The 23852-nt window shown below is 31.2% G+C and overlaps 2 protein-coding genes across 3 annotated transcripts in view; both read right to left on the reverse strand.

Annotated features, from left to right (window-relative positions):
* Positions 1–3969: 3969 nt before the first annotated feature.
* The window catches only part of LOC142319355 (uncharacterized), a 29476-nt gene continuing 9593 nt past the window's right edge, over positions 3970–23852 (reverse strand). The window contains exons 4-7 of one of the 2 annotated variants that reach the window (XM_075356595.1): positions 18168–18376; positions 10915–11312; positions 8024–8152; positions 3970–4715 (exon numbers count right to left, since the gene is read on the reverse strand). In XM_075356595.1, coding sequence (XP_075212710.1) covers positions 8134–8152; positions 10915–11312; positions 18168–18376 — 626 coding nt within the window. In that variant the 3' untranslated portion in view covers positions 3970–4715; positions 8024–8133. The remainder of the gene's footprint in view (positions 4716–8023; positions 8153–10914; positions 11313–18167; positions 18377–23852) is intronic. The other variant, XM_075356680.1, reaches the window with a different exon arrangement.
* On the reverse strand, positions 12763–17931 carry LOC142318490 (uncharacterized). Its single transcript, XM_075355068.1, has 4 exons — positions 17924–17931; positions 17633–17821; positions 14993–15049; positions 12763–13223 (listed from the first exon to the last, which is right to left on the reverse strand). The coding sequence occupies exons 1-4, from the start codon at positions 17929–17931 to the stop codon at positions 13142–13144; spliced, it is 336 nt and encodes a 111-aa protein (XP_075211183.1). The 3' UTR covers positions 12763–13141.

The raw sequence follows: 23852 nt of genomic DNA on the forward strand, positions 1-23852 counted from the left end.
ACCAGGCTCACCCATCCCGCCTAAGCCAGGTGTCAGTTCAGTTGACAACATTATTTTCCAGAAAACTGTTAATCCAAATACATTTCAATGTACTACTCAACACTCTCTGTCTATATGCATATTAATACGAGAGAGATCTACAACAACTTTGGCTGAAAAAAGGTGTATAACATCCATTTTTGTAAAAACAGTCTCTCCCCACTTTTTTATTTATAATTTTGATTTCTTCGACTGTACAATTTATTAACTGCTAATATTTTACTATTTTATGAATTTGTGTCATTACTGAACATTAATCATTTCCCAGTAATTGTAATTCCATTTATTCAATTCAACTTTTTATTAAGCATTGAGAAGAAGAAAGAACGTTTCTTTTGTCACATCTTTTTAAAAAGTAATAATAGAATATTAAAAAAATTAATAGATTTCTGCTGAAAGAAAAACTAGACTGAAGCGATTAAAAACGATCTCGAAGAAGTACAAATTGTAGAAAGTTTTCTAAAACAGGATTGGAAAGTTAATTTTCGATCACGAGTTGGAAAATAGAAAAAGAATATGGTCTGAAAAGAAATAGACTGGAGAAGAGAGATAGAAAATGAGTTAAAGTTAAAACAAAAAAAAAAGGTTGGGAAAAATTATCTTTAACACTGTCCATATATGCCTAAGATTACAATAATGACATATCATTAAACGTAGAAAATGAGATTTTTATAAATGCTACAAGCTCAAAACAATCTACTTTTTGATGTGAGGCCACCACATTTAAACCCCCACAGCTGGAAAATTTTAAACGGAAAAGTTAAGATTAATGTAGATACACAATGTAGGTCTGGCAAAGAGGGAACTTTAATTTAGTCTTAATCATCTAACTAGTACAAGATAAATGCATCTGGTCATACTATATAATACAACCAATTGTTTTTACGAAAAGGAGTGGTGTAAATTTTAAATAAAAAAGAATTGTTTTTTGTGGAACTTTGTTTATTAGATTAAAAAATAAATAACTTTGAATGTACATATGAAAATTAATCAAAAACACAATTTTTAAATAATAAGAGTATATAAATATAGTTTAATCCACTTAAATATTTAAGTGAATGTTAAAGTTTTCATTTCACAGACATATTATAAAATCAGACTATATAATTCTGAAAACTTTTACTTTATGAACAAAATGTTATTTATTAACATCACATAATAATCACAATTTATATATTATAAACATTTCTAAAACTGAAATTTAAATAAACTGAGATTTTTATTACAATAAAATACTCTATTTCATAAAGAAATTTATTTTATCAAAAATTGAGTACATATAAAATTTAAAAAATATTATTTTGTGATAGTAAAATTTTAGACAATAATTTTGAAAAACTGTTGAAACTGCTAAAAAATCCAGACAAAAGTTCAACTGTTTGTAACCAGTAACTAAAATAGAAAGCTCAAGTCCCCTGAATAAACAAGAAATAAAGAATAATAATCAGATATCTAAAAAATAATAAAGCATCCGGGCGAGAACCCAATAACTGTGTAATTTTTTAAATTATGATTAGCTAATTAATCGATAATCTATTACAGAAAATATTTGGAAGACAGAAAAACTCCTGCAAGAATGGGCAGTCTGCTCCAATTCATCCTTAACACAAAAGAGGGACAAAATTTACAGTGGAGTCAATAATTACAGAGGAGTCAATAATTCTCTCCTTTCAGTAACCTTTAAAATCTTATAAAACTTGTAGAGAATACAAAGAAGAGAAGAGCACATCAATAAACAAATTGGGAAATATATCAGGGTGGTTTAGAAAGGGAAGATTCTGTGTGGAAAAAATAAATAGTAAATAAGAGATTTTTTGCCTTTACAAAAGATTGAGCAAGATTCAAATAGAAAAATGCTAAATGTAATTGCTGAAATATATTTCTCAAAATATATAACAAAAAATTTCTTAACGATTCTTAATTTTTTTAGATGTTAAAAAAAATGTAATTTTTTTACATTTTCTGATAGTATATATTTTGGTAAATTTACAAGGATAAATTCAAAATAATTGCAAAGTTATACAAATTTAACTCTTAATTGCTGTCATCTGGTCATTTTTGACCTGAGAGGTACATTTTTGTTGGTTATGTTGCAATGACAGTTGCTACTTCCCCGATTTTCATTGTCTACTCTATTCAAGGGCGTTTCAAGGTCAGCTATAGTGCCATGTACAATGAAAACTTATTGGTTTACCTTTTACGCTTTTGATCGCTTCTCGGCCTCTGGCCCCGTGCTGTAGAACATGTGTTTTTGCAACCGGTGCATAATCTGATTCTGCAAGTGCAGAGCGTTCTACGTTCTCGTCGTCGGGGTTGACAACGATCAGCAGCGGTCAGTCAACCTGCGTTGCTGTGAAGTTTCGACAAAGCGACGACATAGTGTGTTGCAGTAGTGCTGCTGTCGGCTAAATAAGGACGTTTCCTTTGAAGCAACGTGTCCCCGTTCGTAGTTGGTGAGGCCAGAAATCTTTCTGATCCTCTGGCAGGTTCGAGAAGCGGTTTCTGCTCCGACCTAGCCGGTGGTAGTTGTTATTCTTAGACTCCTCGATTGGGCTGCCGAACAGACGGTCCGTCGGGGTATAAGAGGTTTGACGCTCACCCAGGACTTGTGGTAGGTGTTAGTTTTATACAAGCTGTGGATTTTAGTACCTGGCAACACAGCTGGTGTAGTGTTAGTGAATTAAGCGATGGAACATCCCGGAGGAGGTTGTCTGGAGGACTTGGTCGGTTTGGCCAAGGACCTGGTTGCCGGTGACCCCTTCATGCTGAGGAGGTCAATCGGTAGGTCACCGCCGCGGCCCCGGTCTTCCGATAAGGAAGTCTCGGAAGCCCCTCGGGTAGTGGAGCGCCCGAGCGAAGTGGTTAGCACGAAAATCCTATGAGAAACCTCTGCTTTGAGCTGTGCGGAGAAAGCTAAGGCTGGACCCGTACAGCGATGGCACGGCATGGGGGGGGGGGGCGCCAAGTCTGAAGGACGCTGAGCGGGAAGTTACTGGGGGGGAAGCCTGTGTCAAAGCAGGTGACCTTCGGGGCAGAAGGCTTAGGGAGGATTGAGGAAATGAGGGCCGAATGGGCCAAAATTTCCTCGAAAAAGGAGTCCAGAGTTGCTCTCGAGTTGAGGCAGCTCGTTGATTCATATTTGAGTGAATGTAGCTTGTTGGTTTGGGGACTGGCAATCAAATGTGAAGGCCTCCAGGATGCTAACCTTGCCCTCGATTCAGTCGTTAGTCGACTATCGGGCAAGGTAGATCAGGTTGTGGAGGGAGTCCGGAGCTTTAAACCGGTTAACGGTCAGGCTCTGGGTGAACTCCAGAAATCTATTAACAGGGTGGAGGAGAAGGTGAAGAAACCTATCTCTTTCGCCTCAGTAACGGCCGCGCCTGCGCCTAGGCGAGTAGGTCCACCGCCGCCAGCCCAGGCGCCGGCAAACAAAATTAAGCGGGCCACTGTTAAGGTGGTCCCGATTAAGCCTGATCAAGGGGCTTCGTCAGCAATGACGGAGTCATTGCTGACAATTTCACATTGGAGTCATTGCTGACAGTCACATTGAAATTGTCAATTTCAATGTCAAATGACATTGACGTCAAATTTGACGTCAATGACATTGTCAAATGACGTTTGACAACAGTTACAGATATAATTCTTTTCTTTTGTATGAATATTAAGATGGTGTATTAAACTAGAAGGCCAATACAAAACCTTTTGGCAGTAATTACAAACATAATATTTCTCCTTGGTATGAATATTTAAATGTGATTTTAAATGAGAACTTTGATTAAAAGTCTTCTGACAAAAGGTACAAACATAATTTTTGTCTTTAGTATGAATATTAAGATGTTTCTTTAAACTAGAAGGCCAATTAAAAACCTTTTGGCAGAATTTACAAACATAATTCTTCTCTTTTGTATGAAAATTAAGATGTATTTTTAAACTGCTTTTGAGATTAAAAGACTTTTGACAAAAGTTACAAATATAATTCTTCTCTTTTGTATGAATATTAAGATGCCTATTTAAATTGCTTTTGAGATTAAATGACTTTTGACAAAAGTTACAAATATAATTTTTGTCTGTAGTATGAATATTAAGATGTTGCTTTAAATTAGAATTACAGTTAAAAACCTTATGGCAGAATTTACAAACAAAATTCTTCTCTTTAGTATGAATATTAAGATGTTTCTTTAAACTAGAAGTCCACTTAAAAACCTTTTGGCAGAAATTACAAACATAATTTTTCTCCTTGGTATGAATATTTAAATGTGATTTTAAATGAGAACTTTTATTAAAAGTCTTCTGACAAAAGGTACAAACATAATTTTTCTCTTCATTATGCGTAATAAGTTGTTTTTAAATTATTTTCATGAATAAGAGACTTTTGACAAGAGTAAGAATTTTTTTTTCTCGGTACCATGAAGGTTAACGTGCCTCTTTAAAAAACATTTACATCTGAATCTTTCATTGCAATATTCACAAACCAATTTCTTTCCTTTCTGCAGGGGTAACTTATTTCCACTACTTATATCCTTCACTAAATTTTCTGTTGTTACTTCACCATTCGCACAGTTACATTCACTAGACTTTTGTTTTATAATTCCATCATATACCGAATTATTTACACATCTCTTACAAGTAATACAATTCTTGGTACTTCCCTTGAAGGTTAATTTATCAATAATAACCTGTAAAATTAAAACAACAATTAAAAAGTAATTATGAATTAATGTAAAATTATTTCAATTACAATAACATTATAATTTGTAAAAAGCCGCAAAATATTGATAAAAAACTGAATATTTTAAACATATATTCAAAATAAACATCGTTTGGAATATTATTTAATGATTCACAAGTAAAGTTTAATGTAATAACAAACTTTACTTATCTTATTGCATATCTATACACATGGCTGAAATTTTACAGATTGTCTGGGCTAAAGGTATCAAAAACTAATGGCCTATATTTAGGAAATTAGTCCTAATTTCTTGGTAGACTCAAATGATAGCATAAATCTCCAAGACTAGTTCAGTATACTTTCAAGAGTCAGTAGAATATGCATAAGATGTGCAGACAAGCTGACTCCAATGCGATTGTAGTCCATCAAGATGTGGATCCCACAAAAACCATTCAGTGCATGCTTTGATTAATGGAGTTTCAATCATGTACACTTGTTCAACAGCTTGTACAAACTGAATGGAATATCAATTCTTTTACGTCCAAGTTTAACGTCCTCCAAGGTATGACTTTAAGAGAGGGAAATCATCAAAGGTTTCAGTTGTGATGAGACTATGGATCAAGTAAGCGACGCATTCACTGCCCGTCCCATTAACTTTATTAGGCGACCTAGTTATGGACTGCAAATATCTCTTTCTACTGTTCACAACATTACCATAAGAACCCAGTTTGTAAGAATACAAGTTACAACTCTTATTTATAGTTAGATATCTTATTTAGTGGTGAGACAACTTTTCATGTGCAGGATAGTTAAAGACACTTTGTCAAATTTAATGTACTTAAAACCCCATGCAGTAATCAAAAATGAAAGGGACACACCCAAAGTCAATGTCTAGTTATGATGAAACAAAAATGGTGTAATCAGACTGATTTTTTTCATGGAGCCCACAGTGACAGGGCGCATTTACCTCTACCTGTTTGAGAATTTTCCTGTTCCTCAGATTCCTGACGGATTCATTTCCAACAAGATGGTGCTCCACAACACTTATATTGAGATGTTACCATGTTCCTGAACAACACTTTCCCAGATGTAGGATCAGATGAAGTACCGACTGCATGGCCAGCTAGATCTCTCAGATATCACTCTCTAACTTTTTGCTTGAAATTTCATTAAAAGTTTTAACAAAGGAAAGTTTGATTTTTGGACAATTTAAAAAAAAAAAAATGAAGGTGTAGGTCTAATAATGAAGGTGATGCTCTTAAACACCTGACAGGAGTTAAGATTATTGTCTAGGCATCTGAAGAGCTACAAAAGGTGCATACACTGAAGTAGACAAACTTACATTAAAACATGGCAAAAGTTGATGTTTATTTAAAAAAAAGTTGCCAAGTTATGTTAACTGGTTCTCTTAATATTAAGCTGTACTTCTAGATACTTTTAGACTGTGACACTCTGTAGATTATAGTAAAACGTCATATTCTTCTGTATCAATATATTGTACTTTTATAATAAAAAACCAACCTGAACAACCCAAGTAAAGAATTACAAAGTAAATGAAATAACATTTTATTTTTTATCCAAAAGCACTTTTGCGGGATCCTGCATATCAGTTGTATATAATATAATTAAATAAAATTACATATCAAACATAATAAAAAATTAAAACTACAATCATATATAAAAAACATATGAAGTCAGTTAAATAAAATAACTACTACTACTACTACTACTACTACTGTAAATAACAAATTAAATTTAAAAATAAAATAAATAGAATAAATTTACGCTATGTAACCTGGAAAGCCAATTTCCATTACTGTGTGGATTTAAATCACGCTATTTATAAAAATTATGATTATTTCTTTTTTTTATCTAAAAATGTGCTGCCATCTGTTGCTGCTTTTATAAGTGTCATCTTCATATTCTGTCTGAAAGTTGATCAAGTTGGAATCTTTTGTATTTATATGTTTAAATATCTGAAAAATGTCCAAACTTTACCTAGTATTATTTAAATTAAATTTCTTGATATTTTCACTACATTGAAATTTTAATATTAAAATTAACTATTTACAATATTTTAATTTTTTATTATGTTTGATATGTAATTTTATATAAATATATTATATACAGCTGATGATGCAGGATCCTGCAAAGGTGCTTTTGTAATAAAAAATACGGTAAGTGTCATTTCATTTACTTTGTAATTCTGTACTTGGGTTGTTCAAGTTGATTTTTTTATTATAAAAATATAACATACATATATATATATATATATATATATATATATATATATATGATCAAACTGGAAAACATTATTTATAATGTATAATTTTATAATAAATAAAATAAATATATATATTTTTTTAAATTCTTCTAAATTCGCATACTCTTTTAACAATATATTAAAAACATTTTAAAAAACTTGGAAATAAATCTGATGAAGTGGTGCATATGCAGGAACACTAATATATATATATATTTCCACACAGGGCAAGAAACTTAAAAACCAAACTGAGAGAGCTTGAACTACAGGAATTTGAGTGTTACCTTTTACACTGCTCCTATTAGCACTATTATTGGAGGTGTATATTACTACTCTAATCTATTGTTGTCTGTTGTAAACTATTCATGCTTCAGTACAATAATTTTCGAGAACAGTGGTTTCCTTATCACAATTTGTCTAGTTGCAAGTCCTACACTATCAATAACTGAAGGCAAATTTTACAATAAAAAACTGAAGTCATTGACAAAATTTTGCATCAGGTGACTCTCAATATGATTACTTTAGCATTGCTGCATCAGCTGTGCAGGGTGATCACTTTGGATATCTTTTGTCAAAATGTGGTAGATATGTTAAGTCTTCCTAATGTAAACACAAAATTAGATTTTATATTATTTTCTTTTCATTTACAGATTTTATGTCACAACCATGTTTAGTCTGTACCAGGTCCACTTAAACTGCCTACCTGATAAATATTGAAACATGAACACTTAATACAATTAACAACAAATCACCCAAAGCTTACTAAAATGTCAACTCCATCAACAGGTTAAAATTCACATATTTCAGTCATCAATGAATTTCAAAAACACTCTTTGCTCTCACACATTGACCATTTATCATTCACAAACATCTCAATAAATCACTATTAATTAAACAGAACTAAATACAGTCAGAAACATTTTTTTTAAAACGAACACATTGAAATATATGCACAGCAATGAAATTAACAAGAGACAAATCATGTGTGTTACAATAGCCATATATATATATAGCCACATATATATATGTGTGTTACAATAGCTAATACTTACACGACATGGATAAAATACCATCCCATCTTTTGTCTTCGCTGTGTGAAAATCTTTTATTCGAAGTTCATTGCTTTTCATATTAAGATTAACCTGTGGTGAAACATTATCATTCAATAAGATCTCAGATTCCTTTAAAAAAAAAGATAAAGAAAACACATTACAAATTAATTAAATTTCAATAAATGTTTTTTTTTTTTTTTTATTCTGACTGGAGCTTAGTAATAATACCACTTATATACAGATCACATATCATAAAATTAAATAATTTTGGTACTAAACCATGACATTAGACACATCACTAATAAAAATGGCAGTAGTCAAGAATGATAAAGAAGAGGTTTTGCAATATTTTCTTCACGCAACAAATATACACAAGTGTTACATAAACATGATATTACTGCTGAAATAAAAGTGATAATCAGCCACACACAAGCAGCTCAGTTATTTTTACCACAGAAATTTATGTACAGTGGACATCAAAACTATCAGAGAACATTACCATGACTGTGCCCAGATGTACTTTAGTTGCTTCATATGAAACAAAGTCAAACTTAAAAAAAACCTAGGGCAGAAACTTTAAAGCAACCGACTAATGTTTTTTTAAACAGAAAATTATAAATGACTCTATTCACTAAAAAGGCTGGAGCTACAATTTTGATATTTTTTTTTTAAACCTTACAGTCCAGTACACTCCTCTTCAATTCAGAGAAGCCCCTTATTGAACAAAATGTTGAAATTCATCAAAGTCATTCCCAAAAAATGTAGGCTCTCTACAGATAGAGATGATTCTCTCATACTCTGAGAATGGCATTTCCTGTCGTATAATCCCGATACAGAATAAAAATTTCACCTACAAGATGTGTTGTTTGTTATGCAAACAACATAAGAAAGGAATCATCATATTACTGTTGTGAATGTGATGTTGGTATTTGTCCTGCCCCTTGTTTTAGGAATTTCCACACTAAGAAGGAAAACATTTTCATATTTCAAAAACATTATAATACATTTAAAAAAAAAATTTTATAACTAGTTTTAAACTGAAATGTAGTAATAACTCTGTGAACTGGCAAACATGAATGTATGTTGTTATTCTGTGATCTTGAACTCTGATTGCCTAAATTCATAAATATTTATAAACTATTTCCATAGAAAATAATTTAATAGTTTTCACGGTAAGATGAGAAAAATATACAAAGAAGATTCACATCAAGTAAACTTTTAGTCATCATCATGTAAACTTATTTCACCATGGCTCAATGAGATAATGATATGTATCAGACTACACTTTGTTGAGTTTGGTAGAGACTCAGATCATCCAATCCTGAGACATATGGTTAATTAAACCCCAACCACCAGAGTACACAGGTATTCACTGTTAAGTTTTTAAATCTGTATAAAAGCAACTGACGTTTACTAAGATTTGAACCTGAGAACTTTCGACTTTGAAAATCAGCTGTTAAAACAACTTTTTTGTGACGAGTTAAACACTAGATCATCCTGGTGGGCTAAACATATATATTATTATTATCTTTTATGACCGCATAGGATCATTTTAGTCAGTCTGTTATGCATGTCTCTTTGATGGGACTGTTTGGGCCTTGTGGTCCTCCCATTACTTTTTCATACATTTCGATCTTCAATCTTTGTGCCCTTTCTAGTGTTGAAAATGTTTGTGTTGTGAGGTTTTATCTTATGAGTGTTTTTGTTCATGATTTTCTCATTTAATTTTATCTTACCTGTGGCGTCTACTGATGTAATGCCAATTTCCTTCAGATCCTATCTTATTTCTCTGAATCATCTGCATCCTGCCTTTGTAACTATGAAACTATACCTTTGAAACTATATTCTACATATTTGAAGGATAGTGCAATGTCAAACCACAATCATATCTCTATATTCTCTATGCTGATGTATGCAAAATTCTCATTCATTCCAATTATTGCATAACCAATTAAACAAAAATACAGTAAATAGTAATAAGGTAAAAATAGTTTAGAGAAAGTAAAAATTCATTAAAAGATAAGTGAACTAGTCAATTTACAGTCCTTTTTTTTACATAAATCCTGATATCAATTTACAGTCAGTAAATTGACATGCATTCTAAAAAAAACCATCACATTAGAAGTCAAGAGATAATAGATGAAGTGAAACTGCATTAACTCAATTATGAAAAATTTTGAGAAAATTGTTTTTTGGCAAAAGAAAAAAAAGGATGCAAAAAATTTGCATTTCCCAGCTTGGCCGGTCAAGTCAAACAATGCAATTTTCTGTATTTTAGGTCTGGGGACTATAATTTAAAAAAATTGTACATATTTCTTGATAGCTCTATATATGTTGTATAAACTTTAAAAAAAGATTTTTTTGTTTATATATCATTACAGGTAACAATTTTGCTTTAATAAAGTTTTCTCTAAAATTCCTCTGAAGAAAATCAAAATTGTTTTTTTTACAATATCTCCAAACCCTGGTGACAAGTTAAAAAAAAACATTAATATGATCAAAGCCCCATGTATAGAAATATCTGAGTCAAATTAAAGAAAATTGGTTTGGTCAATTCTGAAATATAAGGCCAAAAGCAGATATAACTTGTTATTCTAGCTATACTTGCCGGGAAAGTAAAATTTAAATTTTCTTAAATCTAATTTATAACAAGATATGAGAAAAATACTTTAGTCAAATTTCTGTCGATACCAGTCACATCCAAACAACACAAATAATATCCTTCCTAAATTAACTGAAAACCATGGAGAAGAGAATTGAAAATTAAAAAAACTTTACAAATAAAACTCAATTTTATTTACTTAACAAAACTTTACAAATAGACCACATTCAAATAAAATTTTGTCCTAAAAGTTTTTAATCATTATTATTAATTAAAAAAAAAAAATTACCTGAAGGTATCATATAATAAATCAATGACGAACATTCCATTAATTTTTCCAGACACTTCAGCATTCTTTACAAATGTTTTCCCTTTCACAAGTACATTGCCTTTAACTTTTCCAAAATTGCGTAATAAATCACTGACAGAAAGTTTGTTTTCTAATTCATACTTTATTTCACTCACTGTTGTATTTATTCGTTTAACCATATTCATACTATAAGAATCTTGTTCAAGATTATTTGTAACATTTTCATAACCAACATCTTTGCCAAAAAATATTTTTGATGTTACAATTTCATCAACTGTCCAGTTTCCAGTTACTACATTTGTTTCATTTCTTTTAAAAATAAAATTTGCTCTATTTTGAGCTTCAGTTATATTTCTTCTTTGTTGATTCCATAGTTCCTAGAAAAAAAAGTAGTATAGAGTATGGTTTTGATTAATCAATAACCGAAAATAACGGCAGATTTGGCTCAGTTAGTTTAACTCTGCTCTTTTTAATGATAACATTATATTATTTTAATTTAAAATACTCAAAGAATTAAGAAACTGTGAAATGAGATTTCACAATGAAATATAAACTGAAAAAACAAAACATACAGAAATTACAAAATGTTTCAATAATTTCAAATATCAAAATAAAAAATAAACATCAAGTGGAAAAATATAAATATAGTTTTTCCAAAAGAATTGCTATTTAAAAACAGGACTCGCTACCATAGGGTGAATTAAATGTGTACTTGAGAGGATATTCTTGATGAATTTCACGACAAATAACGGAAACAGCACCAATGTAACAAGAAAAAACCACTAAAATGCAGGATGAAGATCATGGTTGATGAGATCGTGGCTTTTATGTTTGAAAAAAGTAGATTTTACAAAACCCTCCTCGACCCACACTCTCTTAGGATTCGATGAGGTGGTCTTGGCTCCGTACGAGTGGCATGAGTTTGAGTGACCAGCCACTATTTTATCCGATGCCATCTGCATAACCTGCAACATCGTTCGTGGTTCGTACATGAACAGGGAAAGCCATAATTCACAAATTTTTTCTGAAGGTTGGACGGGGATATAAGATAAATGAAGTGCCTCACAGCATCATTTACCTACAGCATTATTTACTGGTTAACACCAAGTCCATGCAGAATGTAACTTGAGTGTGTAAGCAATCAAGAAGCAAACCCAATAAACCTCAGAGGCAAAGAGTTAACCATGAGGCTGCATTTGAGAAGCTGAAACGACGGGTTTGATTTTCATTGATAATTGAGAATATAAAAATTCCTCCCCCAGACCCTCCATCGGACAGTCGATACGAGAAGCTTAAATGGTTAACGCAAGAAATCATGCGCTTTCTCAAATATTTCGATTTCAGTCTTACAACAATGAACAGGCAGATAATAAATTTAGACTCTGTGAATGCAGTGTTCGACGAAACCATCACAGGTAAAAAATAACATACTCTTATTCGTATGTACTCTATAAGTACTCCATACTCATTACATAGTAGGGTTTGTATAACAGCCATAAGAAATCACATTCAACAAGACATGTACAGGCTGCCGTGTGAGAGCTACCTGTACATATACACACAAACTGTTTATATTCTTTCGGAGTCAGGCTCGGACCATTCAATATCCATTTTAAGTTTGCTCAGCACCCTACGCCATGTTAAGTCTTTCTAAAGAAAGTAAGTCTTCTTTCTTGAACTCATAACTGGTTGAACAGTATTACAATACACAATTAACTACAATTACAATACATCAACAAATATAATTTAAAATTTAATTTTTATTACATCAATACATTTTTACAATTCATTTTTACATTACATAAATTTATACAAACTTTTGCTCAATAACTCAGAGGCATTGTTAATCTGGTCACTACAGATTTTAAACAATAATTACATTTAATTAAATTTTATCATAAATGTTCAACTTTTTTAAATCATTCTGAAAGTAGCTGCTTCAATTTTAATGGAGTATTAACATAGGCCCATGGCAGGGTGTGAATTTTATTTACAGAAATGCATATATCATTGAAATTACGAAGGGCTAATTTATTCATTTGAATCGTTTCAATAAAATTTTTCTTGGATCTAATATTTTCATGGTTTTAATAATAACAGTAGCACTATTGAGTAAACACTTTTTAAAAAAATCTTTGAATTTTATAGTAGTATGTACTATTTTAGTATGTTTTATAGTAGTATTAAGTTGCAGCTAAATGCATTTTCAATAAGAATAAATCACCCGATTTGCTCGACCGCTGCAACACTTGCCCCTATTGTAACAGTTTTCTCCGGACAACATGTTTCTGAAAAAGTAATTCTAAATTAAAAATTGAACATTTGTGAATTGAAAATAAAGCTTCCATTTAACCTTGGAACTAATGGGGGACAGAATGGCGCAATATGTCTAATGACTTTTTTGAAGCCATTTGCCTTTGAAAATTTTTGTATATGCTGCTGAGATCATATCACTGAACATTTTGAATTGTTCATCAAATACGATCTCAACATTAGTTTTAATTTTTTTTAACAGTCTCTGAATGAAACACTTTCTATCTCCAGGTTTCATACCGTCTGAAACATAGTATTTACTGTTCAGTAAATATCTTCTTATACAGCATATATACCAGAAACTGTTTGTTTTATAGCTTTATATCCACTGACGGTGAGTGAGTGAAACTTGCTATAAGATCACCTCTTCGTCGAAATATGATAAATCATTTGCTTATGAAATAGAGAAACTTTCATAAAGGTCCATAGTTCATCGATTTCAGTTCTTTTAAACTGTTTAGCATCTACTTAGTTGATGACCTATGCTATCTACTTAGCATAGGTCATGCTACGTCTAACATTTCACCACATGTTAACATAGTGCAGAGAGTGTTCTCTTGTGCCAACTGATTTCCTTCCACAGCTACCGGGTAGCAATATCCTTGTTGAAGGATATCGCTGACTGAAGATTTTTGAAATTTGAAACACTGCCTTCATTGTCAGTGAATGATGGGATAGAGCTTTTTCAGCCCCTCTTCCCAATGCCTCCTGCCCCAAGATTACAAACATTAGACCGTATATGTAATATAATTATACAACAGCGAGTAAATTGACATTTACAGCAATGTCTTTGTTTACGGCCAGATGTTGAGGCAGGAAGAGAACACTGCCGGCTTTAACCAAGAATAACCGCTGTCCCTGAACTGATGAAAACCTGATGGACCTGGCTGCAGTTCATTGTGAACTTTCAGCATGTTTTAAACATTTGGCTCTGCTGTTGCAGCTAATAACACAGCTCATCCAACTCAAAAAGAGGTCATCTCCTTCCATTTGTTAACCTGGAAGGAACCCAGTTGAAGTTTTTGAATGGCTTGCTCAAGATCAATGACCTCTCCATCATTGGAAAGGTTGCATCTTCCTGTGTGAGACATCTGCAGAAAAACTTCCCTTTTGAAATATGAATTCTTATTATGTTAATTACATTGGAATTAAATATCTGAAACTTCACTGAAAAATGCATCCGCATCAGAATGGTTTCTAAAACAAAGAAAAACATAATATCCATCTAAATAATACCATAATGCAATTTCTTTCTGTACATATTTAAATAAATGAATACACTTAGGTTGATTTTACTGAAAATAACCTTAATGCTGATATAAATGGAAAGTGTTGAGTAAAGGTTTGTTGGAAAAAATCACAAAAATAAATCTTTACTGCAAACTCACATGATAAAAGATGGTTATTTAACAAATTATATTACTTAAAAGAAAGACTAAAGTTAAATTGTTAGATACATAACGTACAAACAAAGAAATTTATCCTGATAATCAGAGATAATATATTTTGAATATATGGCTTTATTACCTTAAATGAAACAAAGGATCAGACTGGCTGAAAACAAAACTATTCATCGAGGATAAATTAATCCTGAAAACAATTTATAGGCATTATGACAAAGTAAATTATTAAAAAAACAAAGTTTGCATTAATTTTATAAACATAAATATTATTTAAATCTAACAGCACTCAATCTTAATTTATTTTAATTGCATAATTAATGGTGTTCCCTTATAATTCTCACCTCATTCGATACTGTTGTTGTTGATTTACAAGTAGTTTTTTATTCAAGTTTAAAGCACTATAACAAAACAAATCAATTTTTCTTTATTAGTATTTAAATGGACTAATTTTAACTTTAAAACAGCCTATCATTATTTTATTTTCAGCACTTAATTAGACGATTGGAAGCAAGCAAGTATATAAAGTGCATAATTATTATTTAGTAAGTAATATATACAAAGTGTTATAGTCATGATACAAAAGAAAGCAGGAGCAGATAAATGTGAAGAATGCAGAACAATTAACTTAACTGGTCATGCATCAAAAATCTTAACTAGAATTCTGTACAGAAGAATTGAGAATAGAGTGAAAGAAGTGTTAGGAGAAGACCAATTTGGTTTCAGGAAAAGTATATGGACAAGGGAAGCAATTTTAGGCCTCAGATTAATAGTAGAAGGAAGATTAAAGAAAAACAAACCAACATATTTCGCATTTATAGACCTAGAAAAGGCATTCGATAACATACACTGGAATAAAATGTTCAGAATTTAAAAAAAATTAGGGTTCAAATACAGAGATAGAAGAACAATTGCTAACATTTACAGGAACCAAACAGCAACAGTAATAATTGAAGAACATAAGAAAGAAGCCGTAATAAGAAAGGGAGTCTGACAAGGATGTTCCCTATCCCCATTACTTTTTAATCTTTACATAGAACTAGCAGTTAATGATGTTAAAGAACAATTTAGATTATGAGTAACAGTACAAGGTGAAAAGATAAAGATGCTACGATTTGCTGATGATATAGTAATTCTAGCTGAGAGTAAAAAGGATTTAGAAGAAACAATGAATGGGATGGATGAAGTCCTGCGCAAGAACTACCGCATGAAAATAAACAAGAACAAAACAAAAGTAATGAAATGTAGTAGAAATAACAAAGATGGACCACTGAATGTGAAAATAGGAGGAGAAAAGATTATGGAGGTAGAGAATTTTGTTATTTGGGAAGTAGAATTACTAAAGATGGACGAAGCAGGAGCGATATAAAATGCCGAATAGCACAAGCTAAACGAGCCTTCAGTAAGAAATATAATTTGTTTACATCAAAAATTAATTTAATGGCAATATCGCCATATAAGCTTTATATGGAAGTGAAACTTGATGATCGGAGTATCTGAGAAGAAAAGATTAGAAGCTTTTGAAATGTGGTGCTACAGGAGAATGTTAAAAATCAAATGGGTGGATAAAATGACAAATGAAGAGGTTTTGCGGCAAATAGATGAAGAAAGAAGCATTTGGAAAAATATAGCTAAAAGAAGAGACAGACTTATAGGCCACATATTAAGGCATCCTGGAATAGTCGCTTTAATATTGGAGGGACAGGTAGAAGGAGAAAAAATTGTTTAGGCAGGCAACGTTTGGAATATGTAAAAAAAATTGTTAGGGATATAGGTTGAAGGGGGTATACCGAAATGAAAGAACTAGCACTAGATAGGGAATCTTGGAGAGCTGCATCAAGCCAGTCAAATGACTTAAGACAAAAAAAAACAAAGTGTGTAATAATTATTTTGGAAGTAAAATATAAAAAGTGTGTAATTATTATGCTAATATCTTATTTTATAGAAACTAAACTCTTACATATAGAAATAAGTATTATTTGAAGTGCATAATTATTATTTGAAAAATGTAATATAAATTTGCACCACAGGCATGTAAATGGCTATTGATTTTATTACTAAAGAGAGGTTACTTAAATGTATTAATTTTAATCTAACAGTAACTATGAATATTAATTCTATTTCCAGTTTGCAATTCATATCTTATTTTTTAGAGAAACTGAACTAGGACATTTGCTTATAAATATTATTTTATGTGCACAATTAAATTAGAGAAAGTAAAGTATATAAAGTGAGCAATTTTACAGAAATTATGCATTTACAGAAAATATCTTATTTTATAGAAATTAAAAATATACAACTGCCTATAAATATTATTTAAAATATGTAACAACAAAATAGTGCATTTGTATATGGATATAGACTAGTAACAAGAACGTTCCCTCATAATTTTCACCTTATTGGTGATTAAGATGCTGCTGTACTTGTTGGCATTATTGTACTGATAGTTGCTGCTGTACAATTAGCAATAATTTGGACTATCACTATAACAAAAGAAATTAATTTTTGTAATTAATATTTTAATTTAAACAATTTATTATTTAATTTTATTTTCAACACATACTTATATAACCAAAAAGTAAAAACATAAAGTGTATAATTTTTCAATAAATCTTATTTTATATAAACTAAACTCATAAATATAAATTTAAGTATTATTTAAAGTGCATAATTCTTATTCAGAAAATAAAATATATAAATTCACACATCATACAAATGCAAACCAGTATTAATTTTGTTTCTATGCAGATATTTTTATTTAAACTGTCCAATTTTAACTCTAAGAACTACCAAATATTAATTTTACTTCTAGGGTACAATTAATATCTTATTTTATAGAAATTACACAAATACATTTGCTTATAAATATTTAAAGTGCGTGATTATTTTTAATATTACTTTTAATATTTAAAGATCATAATTATTATTTAATTATTTTTAATATTTAAAGACCATAATTATTATTTAAGAGTTGTTTCACTTACCTGAATGAAAATGAAGATAGCGAAGATCGAAGATGATGTAAATAATAACAAAAAGTAAAATGACAATGTAGTATACACTGAAGACTAAAAGTGTTAGGTATGAACACAATGAAAATTTGGCGGGTATTTATCACTGACACAAATGCATTATCGTTTGATGACTTTGTAACAAAGAAGCAGCAATCAAGTCTGAAGCAACACAGTGGAAATTATAGTAGAACACGTGAATTCACAGGATTTATCATTTGATAACTTTAAAATAAACAAATTAATTAGTAAACAAAATATTGCAATATCATCAAGCACATGCATTGTACACAAAGACTTTATCCTTGACACAAATGCATTAACAATAGATGTCTGAAGTAAACAAACTTATTAGTAGATAAGGTTACTTATAAAGGTTACTTTTTTTGGCAGTTTTTTGTACAACTATCAGTATAACTAGCGCTTCATACAATGTATGTTATATTTTACAGCAGAATGACATGGATAAAAGAAAATTACATTATAACAAATGACAAATAAATCATACCTGAATGAAATTTCTTTTCTCAACTAACTTATGAATTTCCCATGATAATGGGCTATCTAACTCTTGTAAGGTCGTATTAATATAATATAATTTTGAATTTCCATTTTTATATGGTATTAACAAACATGGCACTGATGAAGCAGTTGGTCCAAAAAGAAAAACAGTACTTTTGCCATAAGAATAGTCCCAATGACATGATTCTTCGTTTTCTGAAGAAAAAAATGACAAAAATAAAAGCATTACTGAAGATTATACAAAATGTCTAATAAAACTACATTACAAGGTATATTCAGAAAGTAAGTTTCTAATGGCATTACAATACTATGGTTGCAATTCTTCTCATGCTGAGTTTCACAATATAGGAAAAGGATTGACATAATTATTATTCAGCTGTCTACTATTATTTTAGAGAATGCTTCTTAGTGTGTATTTATAATTAATAAATACACACATGCTTCTTTCAATTCAAATCACATTTAATGCTGTGCATTTTCCAGAAATCTCATGTTCACTTTAACACTGAACTGTGTCAGAAATTGTCCACATACTGGGTACCTAAGAAGTTTATGGAAAATCACAAAATGAAATGGATGGATGGGTTGAATGTTAGAATTTTTGACTTGGTACAGAGAACAAGGCAATGACTCGCCAAACCACATAGTCACTGTGGCAAAACATGGGTGGCGCATTTAATACCTGAAATGAAACAGCAACATATGGAATGGTGACACATTTCATTGGTTGCTCAGAAAAACAAAATGCAAGCCAATTTTTGCCACATGGAAGATCATGTGCGCAGTCTTTTGAAACAAAAATAGGAGTTTTGTTTATAAACTTCTTCACAATCAATAGTGATATCTAATGGAGATAATGAAAAAATTGGCTCATGCAATTCAGAGCATGGCTTGCTTACATAGGCTGTTCTGTTAATCACAATACTACAAACCCACACTGCCACCACATTACAATGTCACATCTCAACCTTTGACCGGGAGGAGTTCGATGATCTTATTAAGCCTGGATCTTGTACCATACCAAATGACTTATCTCCTTTCTTATGTTTTAAAACCTTCCTTGCTGACAACGGATCCACATGATTATGAGGTCAAATAAGTTGTTAACATGTGGCTCATGCTGCAGGTGGCATCATTCTATGATGAAGGGATATCTGGTTGATAATTGCCTCAACAATGGTGGCAACTGTGTAGAAAAGTAGAGTAAGATTTGTGCTTCAACAAGATAACATTTTATATGAACATGTTGATTTTTATTTAATTGTCCTTCAGAACTTACTTTCTAGATAATCTCTTGCATTAAAAGCTTTATTTATTGTGAAGAAATTGAATTAATTTAAATACTTAAATATCTTTATTTCTATTTTAAACATAATGTAGAAAGTATTCTAATAAATTAAATATTACTGGAGTGAAATATTCCATAAATACCACTGAATTTCACCACCCTTAAGAGCTTAAGCAGTAAAACCTTCTGCAACTCCTACTATTACAAACTTTTTTTTTTTTTCTGTTTAACCTCCGGGGCCACAGTTAAGCATTACTGTACAGAGGATGAGATGAATGATTTGTAGCATGTGTGAAAAATGCCATGCCTGACTGGGATTCGAACCCGGGACCTCCGGGTGAAAGGCCGAGACGCTACCATTCACGCCACAGAGGCCAGCCTGATTACAAACCTAGCATTGCTAGTATTGGTTATGAAACCAAGTATTCATATCATTAAACAGTGGTATTGATGGAACCCTAACAGTAAAAGTTTATAAAATTAAGACTAAAGTTGGGGTAGTCATGGAATTAAATATATATAGTTTATCCCAAAGGTAAGTGAACTGATTTTTTATATAATTATCTATTGGACTTACCTGAAATTACAAGTTATCTTCTTTGAATTATGACCTGTGGTAAGTTACACAGCAGCTCCAATGTTTCTTCCATTGTTCATAGTAGTACCAGAAGTCATTTTCCTTAAATGTGTATAGCTCATCAATTACAGTTTTTCATCATACCAAAATGATGACCCTTCAACTTCAATTTCAACTTAGGGAGAAGGGAGAAACTGCACGGAGCTAGATCTGGGCTGTAGGAAGGCTGTGGAAGTAGGGAAATGTTTTTCTTCACCAGAAATTCATGAACTGAAAGCAAAGTGTGAGCTGGCGTGTTATCATTGTGTAGCAACCAATCATGTGCAATGTCTGTTTGTACTAACTGTATCCTTTTTCAAAGTTTACCCAAGATAAATTTGTAAAAGGCGCTATTAACTGTCTGTCCTGGAGGTACAGATTTTTTGTGCACAATGCACAGCTTGCACCAGTTTCACATTTTCATCATTTGTTGATGAGGCTGGTCTTTCAGAACAAGAGTTGTCTTCAATATTTTCTCGGCCTCTTTGAAAGCTTTATGCCACTTAAAAACCATACTTCTCAATAGAGTGGCATCTTCATAAGCTTTGGTTAAGGAATCAAATGTTTCTGTGGCAGACTTATAGAGTTTCACACAGAATTTGATAGTGTAACGTTGTTCAATATTTTCTTCCATCATAAACATAACCATACACAAACAGCAGTAGTGTGGGACTGACTCAATTTAACCATTTGAAACAATTATGCAGGTGCAACCAAAATGACCTACTGTTATACATCAAGTACGTTTTACATTACCTGTTTGTCTGTAGGAATACACTTGCTTTTGGGACAAACCACATATCTCCCAAATAGTGAATTTTGTTTTATTACACTATTAGGTAGTTCATTTGTTAATACTAATACATAACATATTAGTAGTAATATACAATAAAATGGTTCAAAATTACTTGGTAATACTTCAGGAACAGGCTTAGGATACTAATATAAAATATATGTTGGTTAACACTTCATTTTTTAGTTGCATCTAGCAAAATAATCATACTTAGTTATACGCTTTATAACACATGCAGCTATACTGGCATCCTCATGTGAATACATCATGCAAAATAAAAATGTGTATACTATCAATACAAATCATTAATATAGTAACATAATACAAATACTAGTTATTACATATCATGAACTCTCTGCCAATCACTAAAATTCTATGCTATCAATGATTATTTGTGCATAGACTGTCAATGATTATAAAAATATGTAAAATATCTGTCATTATTATATTCATTTGATAAAATTGATTATCTATTATAATTTTAATAATTTTCTTAATTATATTCAACATTAAAATAAATAAATTCCTTCTTAACAGTACTGCAAAACATATAATGAAAATATTTGAATGTTAATTGTTGGATGCAAATTATACTCAGTCTTCCACAACCCTTGAGTAGGCGTTAGCCCACATCATAACTTTATAATCTGTGAACTGCATTAGTTATGTACACAATTTCATTTCTTCTACCTTCCTAGTAATTAGTTTTATGTCTCAGTGTGATTTCAGCCACTGTGCCAAATTTTTATGGTAGTAATACCACAATAAATATACTAAACAATAAAAAATCTCTTAATGGGATATTTATTTCAAGTTGTAAGAGATTTTTATTTTTGTTAAAACATTTTGTATCAGATTTGAGGTAGGTATTCAAGGTAGTACTACAAACTGACATATTTTCTTCATCTAAATCGTCCATCAATAAATCTATCAAAAACTGAAAATACAATTATAATGTTAGCAAGTTTGTGACAGTTAAAAAATTTTTGGAGACTGGCAAATTTTTATTCAATAGATGTGAAAACCAGCCAAATATAGCATAAAAACTCTATGTGACGTAAAAATCTATATTTCTAACATGGGAATATATAATTTGTCAAATAAACTGATTGCCTATACTCAATACCAAATAAATAGAAATAATATTCATAGACTAAATAAGTGTTTATGGGTCATAACAACATTTAATAATTGGTATCAAATATCATAAATTATGATCTCTGTATTTCAGATCTTACTTTCAGGCAGTAAGAAATAATAAAAGAGATTAAACAGTAGAATTTCTACCAAAGAATAATACAAATGTTTGAGAAAGCCAAAGAATTAAACACATTCTGAATGTGATTATTTGAATGAAGCATGTTTTTAAAGTAAGATCCGTTTTGAATTTGCTGCTTATGCACACAATGTAAACAGATGGCACTTTTGCAGCTCAGTTATTTCAATCAACAGTAGCTGTACCCGCAATATTTTAAGTCATTTTGTTGTTAGTTGTTTATATTTACCCATTTATAATGAGCACTACAATTTGTAGTGCTCATTTGTAGTGCTGCCAAGCGTAAAGTACAAGGATTAATCTGATTTTTGATGCCAAAAAACAATTCTGCAACTGAAATTCACACACAAATTTGTGATGTTCATTGGAATAATACAAATTCATTTTTTTATTGGAAATGAATGTAAATGATGAAAAATATACCGCTGACCATCAGTGATAACAGATAATTCAACTGAAAAAGTTGACAAGAAATTTGAGAAAATCTTCACTTCACCATGTCACATTTGTCTTTGATATTTCCTGTTGTTTCACAATATTTGATTTATGTAGTTTTGGCTGAAAAATTGGGCTGTAAAAAATTGTGTGCCACATGGGTGCCAAAGACGTTAACTGACGCACACAAGAAAAAATGTCTTGCCTCAGTGCATGAATTTTTGCGACATATTTCATTGGGATTTCTTATTTAAATTTCAAGGTAAACCAGCAGTCCAATGTAATGACAGCATTCATTGTCTCCTAGACTGAATAATTTTACACAAGAACATTTGGCAAAGAAGCTTATGGCTACTGTTATTTGGGACAAAACGGAAGTCTTGCTTGTTGATTTTAGTGATTGCAAAACTATTCTGAATGAAGTCCGAAAAAGAACTCCATGTTTTTAAATTGAATTTACATTATTAAATTTACTTAGAATTACAAAAGTAGGTATTTTATTACATGAAAGTACAAAGTCTAAATTTTTTTTTTTACCTCAATGTAACTCATCATTTACTATCAGTGGTGTCATCAGTGTCTGGAGTTATTCATGCAAGGACGCTTACTGTTATTCTTTGGCACAGGTGATCTCAAGTAACTAGAACTTTTTTTGGGATGTCTTCTACATAGTTCCAAAAGATGAAACCAGCATCAAATCAGGACTTTGCATTGGCCAAGCTACGGAAGCTTTTCTGCCATCTAGCCTTCTAGCAACCTGTCACTGAGCACAGACCACACAACTTCTGCATAGTGTAGAGGGGCTCCATCTTGTCGGAAAAGAAGGCTGTTCGTAGTTTATGGCCATGGGAAAAAAATGGCCCAAAAATTTGATTATGCGTGAAACCAGACATTCACTTTTGGACAACTATGGATGAATTCCACCAATTCCTGGGGATTTTCAGTGCCCCATACTTGACAATTATGGCAATTTGTGGCTCTAGAAACATGAAAGTTGCTTCATCAGAAAATAAAATACACCACAGGTAGTTTTCATCAGCACAAAATAATGAGTCTAACATGGTCATTACAAATTGAATTCTTTGTGACTTATTGTTAGGTTTAATTTCACGAAAAAGTTTTTGTTTGTATATAAAAATTTTTAATCACTTGTGAACATCATGGGGAGTGCTTTTAAGAATGTTCAGTTGATTAACACTATGAACTGAATGTTTTGAATTTCAATGGAAAGACAGTAGAAGTCGAATTCTTTCTCTGATTTAA

The sequence above is a fragment of the Lycorma delicatula genome, chromosome 1, assembly GCF_047948215.1.
Source record: "Lycorma delicatula isolate Av1 chromosome 1, ASM4794821v1, whole genome shotgun sequence".
Classification (NCBI taxonomy): Eukaryota; Metazoa; Arthropoda; class Insecta; order Hemiptera; family Fulgoridae; genus Lycorma; species Lycorma delicatula.